Consider the following 17,896-nt stretch of genomic DNA (forward strand, 5'->3'; position numbering starts at 1 on the left):
GGTGTGGTATTATTGATGCCTCTTAAATTATTGAAACTGGAAATTTCTGTTGAAATTCAAAGTTACCTCCCATACAGCCAGTACAATCCCTCTCTATTGCTCAGTGAAGGCTAAGACTTGAATCTGAACTACGGGAGATCTGGACGTGTCTTTGTTTTCACATTAATATTTCTTCTTAAGTGATGCTCCCTTTTCAGTCCCTGAACATGAAGGCCACTTAAAATGTCCTTATTGTTTGTAATAACTTTTAGAAAAATCCATATGCTGTTTAATAGCAGCAGGCTTTCTACACAGGAAGTGCTCGATATGGTTTCCTGGGGAGCCTATTGTCTTCCGATCCTGGTACACCAGCCACATAGCCCCTGCAAGTTCAGTTCCTCCTTTGCTTGTGCTTCCTCCATTTTATTTTATTTTATTTTTTTATCATTTGGCTACAGAGAGCTGCCTCATGCCATTCTTTGCATACATCATCTCTGGTTTTTCTCTTTTGCTGCATAACGGCCCCGCTTTGCTCAGAGTCGCTGCTGTCCCAAGTGTGATCCTTTACTAAAACAGGGATTGAATGAAGGTGGAGCTCAAATTATCTGGGAGCAAAGGAAAACCAGGCATTTGAAAAGGACCCAGAACGGAACGAGTAATGAACCAGAGTGGCCTCAGTGAATTGCTCTAGAGGGAATTCTCAGTTTTGACACAAAAGGAATGCCTGGATACCAAGGAAAACCTAAGCAGGGGGGAAATCTCAGTAGGAAGCCTGCCTCGTCCGGCTGGTCAGCCTGGAGGGGTGAAGCCAGTAGCTCTGCAGATAGGAAGAGAAACACATGTATTTTATGAGTAATGGTTGAGCATTCAAACATGCCGTTTTGGAACACAAGGTACTTTGAGGAGTTGACATCCCTTCATAATTCATGTTCATTGTCCCTCTAAGTAAAATATGTGTCTCCCTTTAGTTATTCTGTTAGGAATCGTGCTTTAAAAGCAGGAGGACATTTTTGATAATGCACATCTTAAACTTTTCATTAAACTACCAAATTTAAATTCTACCTTTTTGTGCACTCTGACATTTTTGTCTGGCATTTTCATTAATTTTGCGACATACATAAATGTAGCTGAAATGTTAACTGATCAATACTTTGTCTCTCTCATGTAGCACTAGCGCTCCGTTCCCTAAGGACCACACAGCAGAACAGAAATTAAATGTGTAAAATATCAAATGTTAATGTTAAACACAGCGGCACTTACTGTATAACGACAGAAAAGGCTAAAACAATTCCAAATGGACAGATGGTACCACAAATTATCTACAATCCCATTTAAAGATTAAAGTTTGTCCTGTAAAATAATTCTTTGACGCACACTGAAGTGTGTCCTTTTACTGATAGCTCAGTTGTCCAATTATTTTTGTGCTCATTACAGTGAGAAATGACAGTACTGAGAAAGAGAATGTGCACTCTTTCCCCCCGCCCCCCCCCCCATGTTGCACCCACTGACATCCACAAGAACACACATGTCTGGTCAAGAGCCTGATGAAAATTAAACCCAGTTGATGAGACATTTACACGTCTACAATAGATGATTCCCAAAGACAAGCGTCCCTGCCTTCCACATCACATACGTATGGGTTTGCTCTTAAGCATACAATATTCATAGTAAAATTTAAAAACCTAATTCATGGAACACAACAACAAGGACATTCCCAGGCACATGCCTGCTTATATTTCATCCATCACCTTCCAGGCTGATTTCTGTTTCTCATAGAGTCAGCCGGCTTTGAACCTTCCACAGAACACACAGGTAGCACAAAAAGAGAGCAGGGCAGCTCTTCCCCTGCATTGCTCATGCTCTCCACTCTAACTGACATCAGGACAAAAATGACTGTTTTTCTGTTTAAATTTCACTACTCTACATTTACTTTTGGATGCTAACTTAGAAAAGAAAAAGAAAACAGGATAGAAAAAAAGGCACTTAAACATTATAAAGTTTACTGATCTGGGCCTAAAACCAAGCAGCATAATGGTACAAACGCATGTGCTCCATGAGGCAGCTGCATTTATGAAAAAGTGGGCCAAGTGGAACCAATATTATAATAATAGACCCGTGATCCATCAACAGGGAATGATGGGAACAATATGTTTGTAACAATGGGGTGCTGCTCATAGCCTCTCCTAATGGAAAGCAGTTCTTTTCAATAAACTGGCCTAAAAAGGCTCTGGTTATGCAATAAGATCTTTGAAACATTTCGTTTTTAAGTACATCATTTAATATCTAGAAGATGAATAAAAATCCTACCACGGTGTTTTCTTTTTTCCTGAATCGTTATAATGTTAAGATTACAAGGTACATATTTTAAAAGCTCTTTTGGAAAGGAAATAATATCTGTGTGGCTCTGGGCAAGGTACTTAACTTTTCCGTGCCTCAGCTTCTTCCTCTGCAAATCAGGAAAATAACAGTATCTACTTCAAATAAGGTTGCTGGGAATATTTAATTTACTAATGCACAAAAGGCACTTTCATGCTGTAGTGCCTGGAAAAGTGTTTCGGCACATAAATTTGTGATAGATATTAGTTGTCATTATATAAGGGTTTTTTATATTAGAATTTAATCTGAGGTTAAAAGAGATGAGGGATGGAGGATTATGAAATAATTTAGAATTTCAATATAAGGTCTAGGAAAAATTACTAAAAGGTATTAAGCTAAGCCTATCATCATTTAATCACTAGCTTTATTAGAGCAAACTCTTATCTATACGGCATCATTGAACAAAGTTTCTCCACATAAGAAAAATATTTCATACTGACTGGATCATTGATTGGTCTACTGATTTAGACAGTTATTTACACCGGGAGCCTACTAAGGGGCTAGATGCTCTGCAGGTGATGCTGGAGTCCCAGGAGAAAAAGGCAGGGCCCCCATTCTCCTGGAACTCCTAGTTCAGGTCCAGATCAATGAAGCTGGTTGTTGTTATTTGCTGTTTTAATGACATTCAACAGACTGAAATTCAATGCTTCTTTTTTTCAATGAAACCATTAATAATATTGCTTCTTCTCAAAATTCCTGTTAACATGTATTCACATTGTAGCTTGGGGCCTGTTTTTTCTCCATGGGTGTCAGGAGCCCCTTTTCCTATCTTTATTACGGCCTCCCCTGCCCCTCCTTCCTGAAAACGTCTTGCGTTCAGCTTGTTTCGCAGGATCGAGTCTGTTAGAAATTGACCACCAGCTGAAAGAGAGACCACTACCTTTCTTTCCCAGTGAATTTTGACTCCCGTACAGTGAAATTACTCAAGTACTGTGTAGCTAAGTTTCTCAGAATTTCACTGGCTGATATACATATTTTTTCAATCAGTAGGAAATTGTGAGGAAAGTTGACCATCTTGGATTCATTGTACAGGAGAGACCTCTAGAAGCCAGGTGAAGTTTGTGAAGACTTACATACACACTGTAATGCTGAAATATCCAAAATGAAGGTTCTTGAACAAATGATATAATATACGGGTTTCTCTGTTTGCAAATGCCATAAATAGCTATGAAACAAAGGGGAGAAACAAAGATGGCAGATGACACTCTCGGTAGAATATTACTGTGTCTGCTATACGGCCCCCTAGAATCTGGACGTGATGGCATAAAATACACATATAAACTCAACATCATTTTTTTTTTCCCCTCACTAACATTAAAGTGCCTCTATGATGCTGAAAAACAACAACAAAGTTTGCTTAACAGTACTCCAATGTATTTATCATGTGAAAGAGCTAAATAAAAGGATATTGAGAGAGGCAGATTTTCTTTTCTAAAACTTAATGATGATGCCAGTCGCTTTCTTTAAGGAGACAACAACATGTCTTTGGGAAGCAGGCTGCCTAACTTTCTGGTAACTCACAACACAAAGGGACGTACACACTCTTTGTTCCATGTGCTCAGACATTAATGAAAGTCCCACACAAGGCCTGAGAGGAGGACAGGGCTCAAAGTATTGAACTGATGTGTCTACACTCATTTGAATGGTAATTCTAAAATGTTGACTTGTTACTATAATTAAAGCTCTTCTTGTAAGCCCCCAAGATAAAGTCATAGTCCGCGAAACCCGCAAATATAAGGACACATAAGGGTCCTCATATTCTAACAAGTATGACAATAAAATGGAAGATTTCAAAAGAACGACTCCACTTAAACTTCAGACTGAAATCCTGAATACGCAAAAATAATGTGAGAGCAGAAAAATCTCAGCTGAAGCTCAGAGGAAAGAATTCTTTCTGAATTTCTAGCTTTGCAAGTTGGTTTCATCAGCAATTTTTAAATAACCAAAGTAAAAGGCCACTGGATGTTGTCAGAGGACTCTGGAACTATCAAATTTCTCACTTGTACCTTTTTAAAAACTGGAAATCTCAGAAATAATAAAGCATTCATCCACTTCCAACCGTGATTCACATATTAAAGTATTACAACTAGCATTCTACTGCCAAAGATTTTCTTATTTTGAAAAGATATCCATAGGATAAATACAATTAAAATGACGATGGTCAAGATTCTTAATTTTTTTTTTTTTTTAAACACTGAGGACTTTTCTTGGCCCTGCTATTGGGCTTTGGGATTATGCAACATGTAAAATTTTACTTTTTAACTGTCACAGAGAAAATTGCACATTGGCTGAGATGTCTTGTATTCCGGAAATCTGAGGCGGGGAGTGGGGATGTATTCTTGGACTCAGACCTTGAACATCCATCAGGTTCCTGCCCACGGCAAATCTGCCCAGTCAAATCTCAAAATAGAAGTTAAAAATGGCCACATCGACATAACTGTAACTAGAGCCGCAGAAACATGCAGCTATGATTACCAAATTTAATGAATAACAATGTAAGTAATACAGTATGATCATACCACAAAAGCAGCGAGGCTCCTTGGGGGTGAATCCCAGTCAAAGCAACTATTAACATAGTATGCAGCATTTACGAGCACCATGACACAACGCTTCGTTCTGATAAAGTTCCTTAGCAGCAGCTGTAAAGGAAGATGAAAGCCATTATTAGAATTTGCAAGACTAAAATCTATCAGATATGCTACGAAATTCAAGTTTAGTGTGACTTAATATGAATTCAGAAAGTTAATAAAGTTGTAAGAATATACCAAGCAATTTGGCTCACAACTTAGAGGGAGAGAGGTATATCTGGAGAAGGTGGAAAGAAGAAAATTACAAGAGCAATATCTAAGTTAAATATATTTGCATAAAGAGTAATATCATGCAAGTTGAGTTACCTCTGTTCAAAAGAAAAAAAAAAATTCCAACGGATCAAAAACATTTTTTTTTGACACTTAAAATGCCGAGAACTTTAAATATATTTAAAATTTCTGAAATCCTGTGCTTTTAAAAATCTTTAAATGCTTTCATTTTAAGATATTTCAAAGTGAAATTGCTAACTTGGGATGTTTTTATTGAGGAGCTTAGAAAAAACCTGTCAAGCATTGCTTTATTATAGAAAAAAGAATATTTTATCACCATTTCAGTAGGATTTCCCTTTCTTCCTATCATAGTTTCATTCCTCTTCTCTCTTTTCCCTCTTCCTCTCTCTCCTTCCCACAATAAATTTTACCCACATTTCTCATTACTTTTTCCTAATTTTGGATCTAGGGAAAAATGTATGGTAACCAAGTACTTTACAAAATATTTTCTTAAAAAAGGTATATGACAAGCTATTACATATAAAATATGCTACAAGAATATATTGTACAACACAAGAAATATAGCCAATATTTTATAGTAATGACAAATAGAACAAATCTTTAAAAATTGTGACTCACTACACTGTACACCTGTAACAGAATATTGTGCATCAATTACACCTCAATAAAAAAAGGGACAAAAAATAAACTGTAGATATGGAACAAGATTAAGAGGTATATGGGAATTTATATAATTAAAAAATTTAAAACTAAGGCATGGCTCCAGCTGTAAGACAAACAGCCCATATACTAGATACAGATTCAAAACATTACATCCAGTTATGTTAATAATTAGAGTAATTATGTCTGCAGGTTAATATTTTGCTACTTACAAGTATATTTCAAGGCTAATCTGGTATTTTAAAGAAGTAGCTATGTAAAGTTGACTGGGCTCATATGGAAAACATCTGCATATGTATGTACATACAGAAGCGCGTACATACACAGCAGTTTAAACCAGTTAGAATTTCTTCCTGGCAAAGTAAAAAGTGTCCCTATTTGTTTCCTTCTTGGCCCCTGCTCACCTTTAAGAGTTTTACTATTTTTAAATATAACTGTGGAAAAATGTAATCTGTATTTCCATTCAGATAGATATTTCATTTGTACCTCATGCACCGTCTTTAAACAACTAAAGATTCCACTGTTTTTGGTGAAGTGATTGGAATAAAAACAAAGTAGTTTTGGTCTTCTAATAGCACAGAAAATTATTAAATATTTTAACATACACAGATGAGTTCTGTAAACTGTAGAGTCTCAGATATATTTTATTTTCGCTGTGTTAAATGAAAGTAAACAACTTTTAAAAGGGGAAACTTAGTGCTCTTTTCTTCACTTGATATCAAATCAAATTTAAAGCTACAAGTCTAATTACAAGATATCAAGTCTAAAATTCCTTCCTGATAGGAAAATCAGGGTTCTTGATTTTCTATTTCCTGAGCTAAAAATGCCAATAAAAGTTCACTTCTAAAAGATCATAGTCAAAGTCTAATTAACAGGAGGGTCTCCCTTAAAAGATAGAGCCCCCTCTCTCGTGGATTAGAGAGAATAGCTATACACTGGGCTTGCTTTACACACACCTGCATCATACCTGTGGGTGGTCTGGACGTATATTTGAACCTCAGCTTTTGGTGTTCTCATTTACACATTCCATGGCAATCAAATTGTATTTTATGTTCAAAATGATCATTCTTTTGCTACCGAATGAATACATATCCATTCTATGCAGAGCCTACAGTATCCCCTTTCCTTTCTGACCACCCCCATTCAACTTATTAGTTTGGTATTGTCCTTGTTTGATCTTTCAAGGAAAAGAAGGGAAGAGAGAAAAAGAAAGAAGAAAAGAAAGAGCCATTCCACATCAGTAGATGATCAAACATTCCATAGTCTTTCCCCACCCGCCCCACACCTCCAAAGTTTATTTGAATTTACATAGATGTTTTACAGATAAAATCAGGTCTTCCCAGAGGGATTCATCTTTCCTCGCTGTTTACCTGTTTAGAGAGTCTGTTTTCCTCTTCAATGTACTTCTGTTCTTTGGGTATTAATGTTCGTAAGCTGGCTTTCACCTATACATCAACATATGTGTCTGTTATGGATGAATATATTACAAATGTTTACAAGTTTTTCACGCAGTTCAATTTGCAATCATTGCTAAAGTTTCAAAGTCCTGGCTGCGGTTCCCATAAAATATAAATGTATACAGTGGCGCATGCATGCGCTTTTCATGTCTGATGCCGGCAGGCAGTAGCCACAGCACAGCCGCAGCGGCAGCCGCCAACTATAACAGAAAGTGTGGGTGTGCCAGGCAGTGGCAGAAGCGTATTCTCCAGGAGACATCAAGGTTTAGAGAAAATGAGGGATGACAGAAATTCTCTACAAATCAGGAACAAAAGCTTTCATGAAACTGAACTCTTTAGCAGTACAAAAAAGCCAAAGTTAAGACTTACAGCATTAAAAATCACATCTATTTCAAGATAGATGACCCCCTTTGTTGGCCCTGTCAGCTGCTTGTTTTTCAAGACGTAGGCTTTCTGTTCACCATTTTGAATCTGCGGGAAAAGGACATGACAGCCGTCTGTCTCGCGGTCTCCACTGAATACACTCCCTCGGTGACCTTTGACCCCCAGCTGCTGAAACTGACAGAGAACCCAAAACAACTGTGGCAATTCTGACAAGTACCTGTTCATTACCAGGATCGAGTCTGTCAGGAAAAATTAACTATCATGGGATTCAACATGGCCGTGAATTGAGTATGTTAAAATTTTTAGTGTTCTTATTACAGACCTTGGTTGAGAAATGACAGATATAGAGCTGAGGGTTTTTTTTTTTTTTTTCTTGAGCAAAAGCAACACAGAGCTGTGTGTCATGTGAATAAAACTTACGGACAGCAAGGGTATAGCAACTTTGCCCAGAAAGTCAGCACTTCGATCCCGATCTTCATCATAAACTGTCACTTCAAGAACTGAATGGATATCTTTAATGTTGCTGCAAAATAAATATATGTAAGGGGGGAAAAAAAAGACTTCATTAGTGGGGAACAAGAACACAAATGCTCTTGAAAATTTAGATAGCTCCAGCTGATTTGGTGTATATGTGTTTTATGTATGCTATTTGCATATACGTGTACATAGGGCAGATTGGTGTCTGACAGAATTTCCCACAATGCATCTTAGTAGACAGCAGTGATGGTTCTATTATCTGGAATTTTGAATACAATTTTAAGTTATAATTTTTCAATAAAATATAACTTCCATCTGGATGGCCACAGAATAAATCACTGTTTTTTAAAAAAACCCATCAATAAGTAGCACTGATTTTTTTAGGCTTTTTCTTCTTCTCATTATTACAATAATTTCTATCTTCTTATAACTCCCACATAAAACACCACCAGGTTTGATTTCAGCAAGAGTCACAGTATATTTTGTACCATTTGTCTTTTTTTTTATAATTTTTATCCACAGCTCTCATCAAAATGCTAACTTATTTCTGTTAAGTTTATAGTAAAAATTAACTACACAGAATACAGAATGGAGAAAATGTAACATTGATAGCTATTGTACTACCCTAGGATTTAGAAATTAAGTAGTGCTCCATTATGTTCCAAAGACAACATATGCTAATAAACAACTGTGCAAGCTCTTCATATTTTTGTTTCTAGAAAAATAAGCCCCAATTGTTGACAGCATTTATTCTTTGATCAAACTGTTTACCAAGAAAACATGAATTAAGAAAAAACAAAAAATGAATATATTCATTACTGAAAGACTGCAGCCACATGTGAGAAGAGGCTTTATCAGAACACAATCAATTAATGGCTTTGATAATAATCAAACCTATTCATTCAATTATGCATTCCAGAGAAAAACACTCTCTACAACCTTCTTAGGAGTGCAAGTCTCCTGACCAGGCTTTCATCTCTTATAAAAATGTGAAATTCCTTAAAGATAAATTGGTCAGATAATTAAATCTGATTAGTTACTGGATCTTAAGCAAGGACATTATAAGAAATTAATGAGGAATTTAGCAGTTTCTCATATACAAAAAAATAAAACTATGTTAGAAAACTTTTAAGAAGTACTTCTATTCGGAGAGTTTTCCTTTGTTCAGAGTTCATTTCTAAAGCCCAGCTTAAAAAAAAAAAATCCACAAATTTAGGAGATACTACAGAGTAGCAGTGGCAGCTTTTACAGTGAATGACTGGAAAGATTTACAAACTTTTTAAAACAAAAAAAAAATTAACTCAAAGAGTTTTTTCTTCTTTGGGGAGGGGGGGTAAGTAGGACAGTGCTTAATATTCTTATTGTGCTAAAATGCAACAAACCAAAACTAAAGCATCTGCTGAATCTGAGACTGGATTGTTTGCTGATTTGAGCAATGGAACAAATAGAGCTTTGTCCTCCTTGGTGTCAATGCGATTGGGGAGAATTTCAATAGAAAGTATAAAAGGAAGAAGCAGTATGGCAATTCAGTTAATGGGAGCAAAATCCTTAGTCAAAAAAATGCACAGCTTAAAAAAAATATCTGTATAAACACACACAAAAATGGCATACCCTTTCCCCAGGTTTCACTCTCAGGAAGGTAATACAGTTATGCAATTCATTGTTGCTGGCAAAGGCAGGCCAGATGCGCTGAGCTGGTAATCAGTTAAGAAAAAACACACAAAAATCTCGAAAATAAATATCATTTAGCATCATTCTTGAAGCGAGCTCAAGGTAACGACTACTTACAATGTGAAGACTTTGTTCCACTCAGGGTTCAGATTTTTGTAGACAGTATGTGTTAGCAGCCTATCATTGTTCAGCTCAACCACACAAAACGGGTCACTTTTACCTACAAGAAATAGGGGGGTTTTAGTATAAATAGCACCCAAAGCTATCAGTATCGTGACCACGACCACATCTCTTTTTTAAAAAGTTTTACAGAAAACAGAAAATACAATTTTAAAAATTAAACAAACAAACAAACAAACATTAATATAGAGTTAGATGTAACAGGGTGATGTTAACAGTTGTGATTCAGAGCAATTTAGAACTTGAAAAAAGTTTTAAAGCGCTAATTTATATAGCTACTTTAATTTGCAAATTTTGTTTTTACAAAAATAATACTGTAACTGCCAATAATGAGGGCAAAGGCGATATGTGCCCATCCCTAAATCAGGTTTTATTTAATTTAATGATCATTTGAAAGGTTCAGCCCCTTCACTTTACATGCATAAAGTTGCATGTATTTTCCAACTCATCTGAGTTACTAAGAACTTGTAATAGAAATTCCTAAACAAGTTTATTTTGGGAAAACTGCTATTTTGCAGAACTACAATATTGTAATCCGACTTGCGATTCTCTTATGAAATATCTATGGCATCACAAAAAGGTAAATTAGACCCTCTGAGGCAGAAAAAAATTCTGCCATTTGAAACTTAACCTCAACAAACCAATCTGCATGCTAAAGAGATGTATTTTTTCTGTCCACAGAGAGTAAAAGATTTGGAAGTTATCACATGTTTACAGCCACTCTGCACAACCATAGTCAAACCTCATCTATTCAATAATTATATCTTGTGATGTCCTCAATATTTTTGTAATGTCATGTCCTATATTATAAGAACCTGTAAAGTCAGAGGCTCTATGGGGGCAGTATTAATGATATTAGTGCAGCATGTAATTTGTTTGATACCTTATACAAATGACAATGAAATCAATATTTAGACAAAGCTGTCCAGAGGTCATATCTTTTAAACGACAATATTGATTTAGACTACATAAGAGGTTAATGTGCATATTATTAACTTTAATGATAAAGAATAATTGTTTTAAATGCATTGTGAATTGTAGTCACAGTAGTTTACACTTCTGTGAAAGCTTAAATATCATTGAAGATTTTCCTATTAAAATTTAATAGGAAAGAATTCATTAGCTAGCAAGGACAGATAAGCTATGTATTCCCACAAAGCAGTGTATTTACTTTCCATATTGTAATATTTAAAATGAGCTGTACAAACTTTGACTTACCTTTAATTTAACTTTGACTTACCTTTTAATTTACCTCTTTATTAATTTTACATTATAAAAGAGATTTAATATGTGTGTGTGTTAGTTTGGTAGCCTCATATAGCCCAGGATAACTGCATAATTTAACATTATGGTAGTGTTTTCAATTTTTGGTCTTGGGATTAATTTTCAATAAAGAATAGAGAACTGCAAGTCTTTCAGGTCTGGTGAAAATTTCACCCTTGATTTAGGATCTGTGTTTTTTTCCCCCACATTCTTCACTCCTCTCCTTCTACCTGCTACCAACCTCATTCGTAACTCATACGTGCCATGAAAGATAGTGTTCAAAAATATTTTGATCATTAATTCATCTTACAGTAGGTTTTATTTGTCACATCAACTTTATTTTGTCCCAGAGAATTTAGGTAAAAGCATGAAAAGTAGATTAGTTTTCAAAACCTTAGTTGCTCTGAAGACTCATATTAAACATTGTCTTTCCACCTAGCTGTGCTGGAACAAAAGAACAGCGCATAAGCTACAACCTCAACTAGCTTATAAAGGGTTTGGAGAGATAAAATATATCCATATATAATAAGCAGAGAGAATATTAAAGCCATATTTATGACAGAAACTATGGCAAAGCAAGAACTACTTTACTTTCACTTTAGATGAAATGATAAACTTCAAAAACACTTAAAAGACAAGTATAACTCTCACATTTCCTTGGACTTCCTTGTAATTTTTCTTATGCACATGTACATCCATATTAATCTTAACCAGTAAAAATAAGTACAAAAAAAATCACTTCTTGGTATTTTTGTTCCCTTATTTTCACTTTCTATACTCCAATTGTTAATACTATTCTATTTCAATTAACTTGGTTTTAGCTGCCCTCCAGTGATCAACAATGTGTGATAGATTCAGTCGAAACTGTACCACTTCTCCAATAACAAGACACAAGAACAAACTCTAGAGACTGAAATCTGTGCTGAAAAGATTCACTTTAAACTTCTAGGAACAGAGGATGAAAATGTTGACTTTTTTTCCCCACAGGAAATTATATTCAGTTGTGTAAGCAAAGAGTCGGACTCTACTGGGCAACTGAACAGCAACAACAAGACTGAATATAATACTTTCAACCAACCCCATGGAAAGTCTCCCAAATCATCACCTCTGTTACTATATCCTTATTTGCTGACAAAAGAAGACCTAAGTCAGTGGTTGGCCAAAGGATTAGAAAGAAACAAAATCTGTGCTTACTGTTGAATATTATCCATATTCTGCTAAGAAACGAATGTATTTATCAAACCCTATGTCTATGAGGTAGTTGCAATCCATATTTTCTGGCTATTTAGTTGATTATTTCTCAAAACCATTTTAGGGAAAACCAGTATTAGCCATCTATCACCACATTACTTAACCCCTCAGTTACTCTTTTCTATTAGAATAAAGTTCTTAAAGAACTAGAGACATTTCTACACCAAAAACAGTGCAAGAGCCTCCTAAAGCCACTTTTCAGTCATTTTGCTATTTAAACTTCCAGTTGGCATACCATCAATGGCAAAGACATTCTCCTATCAGCACCTATCTTATAACTTGATTTATACTGATTTTTCCCAATCTGAAATCTATTATTCTTACACTTAAGTGAAGTCGCTCAGTTGTGTCCGACTCTTTGCGATCCCATGAACTGTAGTCTACCAGGCTTCTCTGTCCATGGGATTTTCCAGGCAAGAGTACTGGAGTGGGTTGCCATTTCCTTCTCCAGGGGAGCTTCCTGACCCAGGGATCGAACCCAGGTCTCCTGCATTGCAGGCAGACGCTTTATCCTCTGAGCCACCTACGGTCATATTAAAGACTGTGATCAGTGACAGGAACGAATCCATGTAAAGGCTATTTTCATTTTTCCAAAAACTTTTTCTCAAATTTAACCCACTTTCGATGCCTTTTCAGTATCTATTAAAATCCATATTATAGGTATGTGTGTGTGGTCAGTTGCTTCAGTCGTGTCCGACTCTTTGCAGCTCCATGCACTGTAGCCCACCAGGCTCCTCTGTCCATGGGATTCTCCAGGCAAGAATACTGGAGTGGGTTGCCATGCCCTCCTCCAGGGGATCTTCCCAACCCAGGGATCAAACCTGTGACTCTTACATCTAACCTGCATTGCAGGTGGGTTCTTTACCACTGTGCCACCTGGGAAGCTCATCATATGGTAGGCCATATAGTTTTTCATCTCCAGTCTCAAGGTCCTTACAGTTCTTTACTTGAGTTATATCACACCTTTTGTGTCCTCAAATATTCTAAGTACTTCCAGAGCTCAGGGCATGGCATTAAAGTCCAATGTGAAAGGCCAGTGGTCTGGGAGGAAGGGCCTAAACTTTGGAGGCAAAGCAAGCTGGGACTGAATACTCACTATGGGACTCTGGGCTAGTTCCCAAACCCCTTCAACAGTGACAGTAATGGTCCCTTGTAGATAATAGCTAGAATATAAGTAGTAAAATGTCTGGTATACTAGCAAGGGCCTCAATAAAATATAGCAATAATAAGGGCAATAATAATACCAATAAGGGCAATTACAATACTTACTGCAATCATTGTGGACATTTCCGAGTTATTATATAAGCCCAACGCAATGTTTTCATTTATTTGCTCAAAAATTTTTATGATTCCTCTATGAGAAAGATGCTTGTACTCTTTCTATTTTACAGAGAGGAAGCTGAGGCTGGGTGATTATATAACTCTCCAGGTTACACAGGCTGTAGTAAAACTGTCATTCAAACTCAAGTCTATCTGACATTTAGAGCCCTTGATCTATCCCTTTAGTTGCTCAGTCATATCTGACTCTTTATGACTCCATGGACTGTAGCCTGCCAGGCTCTTCTGTGTATGGGATTCTCCAGGCAAGAATACTGGAGTGGGTTGCCATTTCCTTCCCCAGGGGAGCTTCCTGACATAGGGATCGAATCCAGGTCTCCTGAATTACAGGCAGATCCTTTACCATCTGAGCCACCAGGGAAGCCTCAACTGTGCCATTGCCATATCTCAGTATTTAGTGAGTCACACCCATGGAAAGGCTGGGTAATATCTTGTCTGTAGATTCATTTATTCAACAAATGCTTATCGCTTACCATATACCAGGCATCTTCTATGTGCTGAGGACACAGACATGCATAAAACAACTTAAAAAACTGCTGAACTTGCAGAGTTTGCATTGGAGAAGAAAGACAATGGGTAAGAACATGTTAGCGTATTTTAAGAAAGTGAGAGTGTTTTAGAAAGGGCTAAGTACTATAAAGAAAAGTTAGGTTGAGAAGATCAGAGAGGAGGTAAGGAGCGCTGCTATATATGCACAGTTTTAAAAAGGACAGCCAGAGGGGGTCTCAGTGAGAAAGCAACAAGTGGGCAAAGAAATGAGAGGCAAGAGAGTGACCCTTGGCCAGAGAAATGACTGTGCCTGGTGTTTCCAGGAATCTCCAGAAAGCTAATGTGACTGGAGGAATGGATGGGGAGTGGGAAGGAGCAGTAGATAACATAGCCAGAGAAGTATGGGGAGGGTGGCCGGTCTCTGGGGGAGTTTGCTCTCATTCTAAGTGCAAGGGAAAGGTTTTGGAAGGATCTCGGTTGAGATGCAATGGGATCTGATGGCTGCCATTTGTAAAATAAGGTAGAGAGAGGGCAATGAAGGAGATGAGGAGAAGAGTTAGTTAAGAGGATATTACAATAAACCAGGTGATATCAAGCGATCAGACTCTGGATATATGTTGATGGGAGAACCAACAGAATTTGCAGATATCAATATTGAACAATCTGTTATGCCTGATATTATTATTTGGAAATGGAAAACAATCTCTTGTGCTTAGCCAAGTCAGTCTCTTTTGGGAAGGACAAGAAGTATTCAACAAAGTGCTCTGACTAGCTATTTCTAGACTTCAGAAGAGGAACATTTAGGCAAGGCCATGTTATCTTTAGCTCTCATTCATCTTTTCTTTCTAAAAAGTTATGTTTTTACAGTTATCAGTGTGGATGCCAACATGAGGTCTTTACACACTAAGCTATTTTTGACTAATTTAGAAAGCATCTTTCTGCCACTGCATGATTCAAGGGCAATTAAAAATTAACAGCAATTGCAACCAAAATAAGAGTAAACATACAATATTAAATACCATGAGCTTACTACTAGAAAGCCCGCACGACAGTTTTGTTTTAAAGAAGTGGCTACACATAGTTGATGTACTTATCTGGTTTGCTAAATGACGGCTTTAAATGACTGGCTTTTCAGTTCCTAAATTTTGCTGTCTTGATTAGATGCCATTTAAACAAACAAAAACAATCACAGAAATACCAGTGATGGACCTAACCATTCATTATCTGCTTAATTATTCCTTCTTTTCACGCTTTTATCATTCTGGTTAGACCCTGTGATGTGCTGCTCTGTTTGCTGAGGGTATGGAGGAGAGGCATTGACTACAGGAGGCAGCGTTGATGTCTGCAGAGTGCGCTGTACTTCACAAAGCTCTAGAGAGCAAGGCACCCACTCCAGTGTTCTTGCCTGGAGAATCCCAGGGACAGGGGAGTCTGATGGGCTGCCATCTATGGGGTCGCACAGAGTCGGACACGACTGAAGCGACTTAGGCAGCAGCAGCAGCAGAGAGCGAGGCAGAACTGGCTCCTGTTATCGTTTTATTCAATACCATCAGGCTAGGAGGGCAAGGAATGAAGGCAGCATCCAAAGTTGCAGTGAATCTTGTTTCCAGCCATTTGGGGCTATTGGAAGAGCATGCGTGTGTGGGAACAAAGATCATGTAATCTCTTGTTCCCCTCTTACTCATTCTTATCGGGAGACTCCAGCAGACTGGTGGGTACCAACCGGCTCTCCCTTAACTTTCACTATTTTAGATAAAAAGTGCCCATGCCTCTCCTTTCCAGTGCAGGAAACTGGAGATTTTGGTTTGGATGCAAGACAGAAATTGCAGCAGTGCTGGGTGAGGGTGGGGCAGTGGGGTTGCCTGTATCACCCACCATGACAGCTAGAAGACAATCTTCACCTTCTTCAAGAGCATGGCCATTTTCCATGTCGACGATTTCTAGAGAGTTGCAGGAATACATTTTGAAGCTATTCATTACTTATCGAGTGTCTGCTTGTCTCTCCCCAGGATTCTAAGTATGATTGAGGCATAGTCCAAAAACCTAAGACAGCCCTAAAAAATGAGCATTAATCTAAAATAAAACAAATGGGTTAAAGTAGCCCTTAGTCCATTTTTTTTTTTTTAAAAAGACACAGTCCAGCTCTCAAAACACACACAATTTAGTAGGCACAATAGACACATAAATACACAATAATGCAGGGTTGTGAGTGCTGTAATAAAGGTGAGTAAAGAGTGCAAAGGAAGTGTATCATTCTCCAAGTTTAGAACAGGAAGGGGAAAAGAAAGTGAAGACTTTTTCCCGACGGAGATGACTCTGGTGATCTATGATAATTACACCTCTGTCACCAGCGATTTTAGAAGTGAAGGACTTTAAGATTTGTGCTAAGGAACATTTAGTTTAAATCTATTTGTATATCCCTTTAATAGGGTCTCTGTAACACAAAACCTAGATCTATATTATATAGCAATTATAATATGGGAGTGGGTTGCCATTTCCTGTTTCAGGGGTTCTTCCCTACTCAGGGATCAAACCCATATCTCTTGGGTCTCCTGCATTGGCAGGTGGCTTCTTTACCACTGGGCCACCTGGGAAGCCCATTAGATAGATACTTACAAATATTATGTTAGGACTGATGCATTTCTCCATAATCTGGTTTAATACTAAGGGCTATCTTTTTTTTTTCTATGAAATTTTATAGGGAAGAAAATCTCCCAAGAAAATTAAAATTAGGAGGAGACTATTTCACCTTGACTCATAAGAATAAACCTGTAACAGATTTTGAAGCATCTACTGTATTACTTCAGCTCTTCTTATGGTGGAAAGACATTCCTATAACCATAAAAATAAACGTCAGAAAAGTCTCCAATGGGCATCTTTTCTGGCAATCTTCAAAGCGGCAGTCAGGATTAAAACAGGGTGCACCAACTGGCTAATTCTCTCTTATCCCTAGCCCTGGCTCTCTGAGGTCACCACACTGACATATTTACAAAGAACTGTGGGAAAGTCAGCACCACCCCTGTTTTGTGGGCAAGCAGATGACTCTAGTTCATGCAGACAAGTGGTTTGAGCATTGAGGCCACTCAAGAGATACTGAATGATATTCCTGTTCCCAGAATAGAAGGTCAGTCCCAATCCATCAGTGGTGGGGTTTGTCCAAGGTCCTTTGGCTGCTGACAAGGAGCACGGTTTGCTGGGTGTGATGTGTTATAAAAACGTGTGCGTGTGGAGGCCCTGTGACCCCCCTCTTTGTTGGCATGTCTCTGAAAGCACAGAGGCTTTCAGTAGCACTGAAAGCAATTCATACCCACAAGGGTCTTTTATTTGGGGCTACCTGGCCCAAATCGAGCTCATTGGTTTAACTTCCTCAGTTGCCACAACTTGAATGGTTATAATTAATTTTAAAAAATTATAATCAAGGTTGCCATCTTTCTATAAACTGGAATTAAATCCTAGCATATAACAAGGTTATAGTTGAGGGAATGCCACAGGGTCTACCAAAATAAAGAGCAGCCTACACTGGAGACATCTTCCAATCCTCTCCTTATCACT

At 37.5% G+C, this 17,896-nt stretch overlaps 1 protein-coding gene across 20 annotated transcripts in view; it reads right to left on the reverse strand.

Annotated features, from left to right (window-relative positions):
• The window catches only part of MCTP1 (multiple C2 and transmembrane domain containing 1), a 556,599-nt gene that overhangs the window by 157,160 nt on the left and 381,543 nt on the right, over window positions 1-17,896 (reverse strand). For 17 of the 20 annotated variants that reach the window (XM_042250767.2, XM_060416015.1, XM_042250765.2 and 14 more), the window contains 5 exons: window positions 9,941-10,043; window positions 8,096-8,198; window positions 7,661-7,762; window positions 7,205-7,279; window positions 4,875-4,994 (listed from right to left, as the gene is read on the reverse strand). In XM_042250767.2, coding sequence (XP_042106701.1) covers window positions 4,875-4,994; window positions 7,205-7,279; window positions 7,661-7,762; window positions 8,096-8,198; window positions 9,941-10,043 — 503 coding nt within the window. Of the gene's footprint in view, window positions 1-4,868; window positions 4,995-7,204; window positions 7,280-7,660; window positions 7,763-8,095; window positions 8,199-9,940; window positions 10,044-17,896 lie in introns of those variants that run through there. The other 3 variants (XM_060416016.1, XM_042250764.2, XM_042250768.2) reach the window with 2 other exon arrangements.

Source organism: Ovis aries, chromosome 5 (assembly GCF_016772045.2).
Source record: "Ovis aries strain OAR_USU_Benz2616 breed Rambouillet chromosome 5, ARS-UI_Ramb_v3.0, whole genome shotgun sequence".
NCBI classification, from domain to species: domain Eukaryota; kingdom Metazoa; phylum Chordata; class Mammalia; order Artiodactyla; family Bovidae; genus Ovis; species Ovis aries.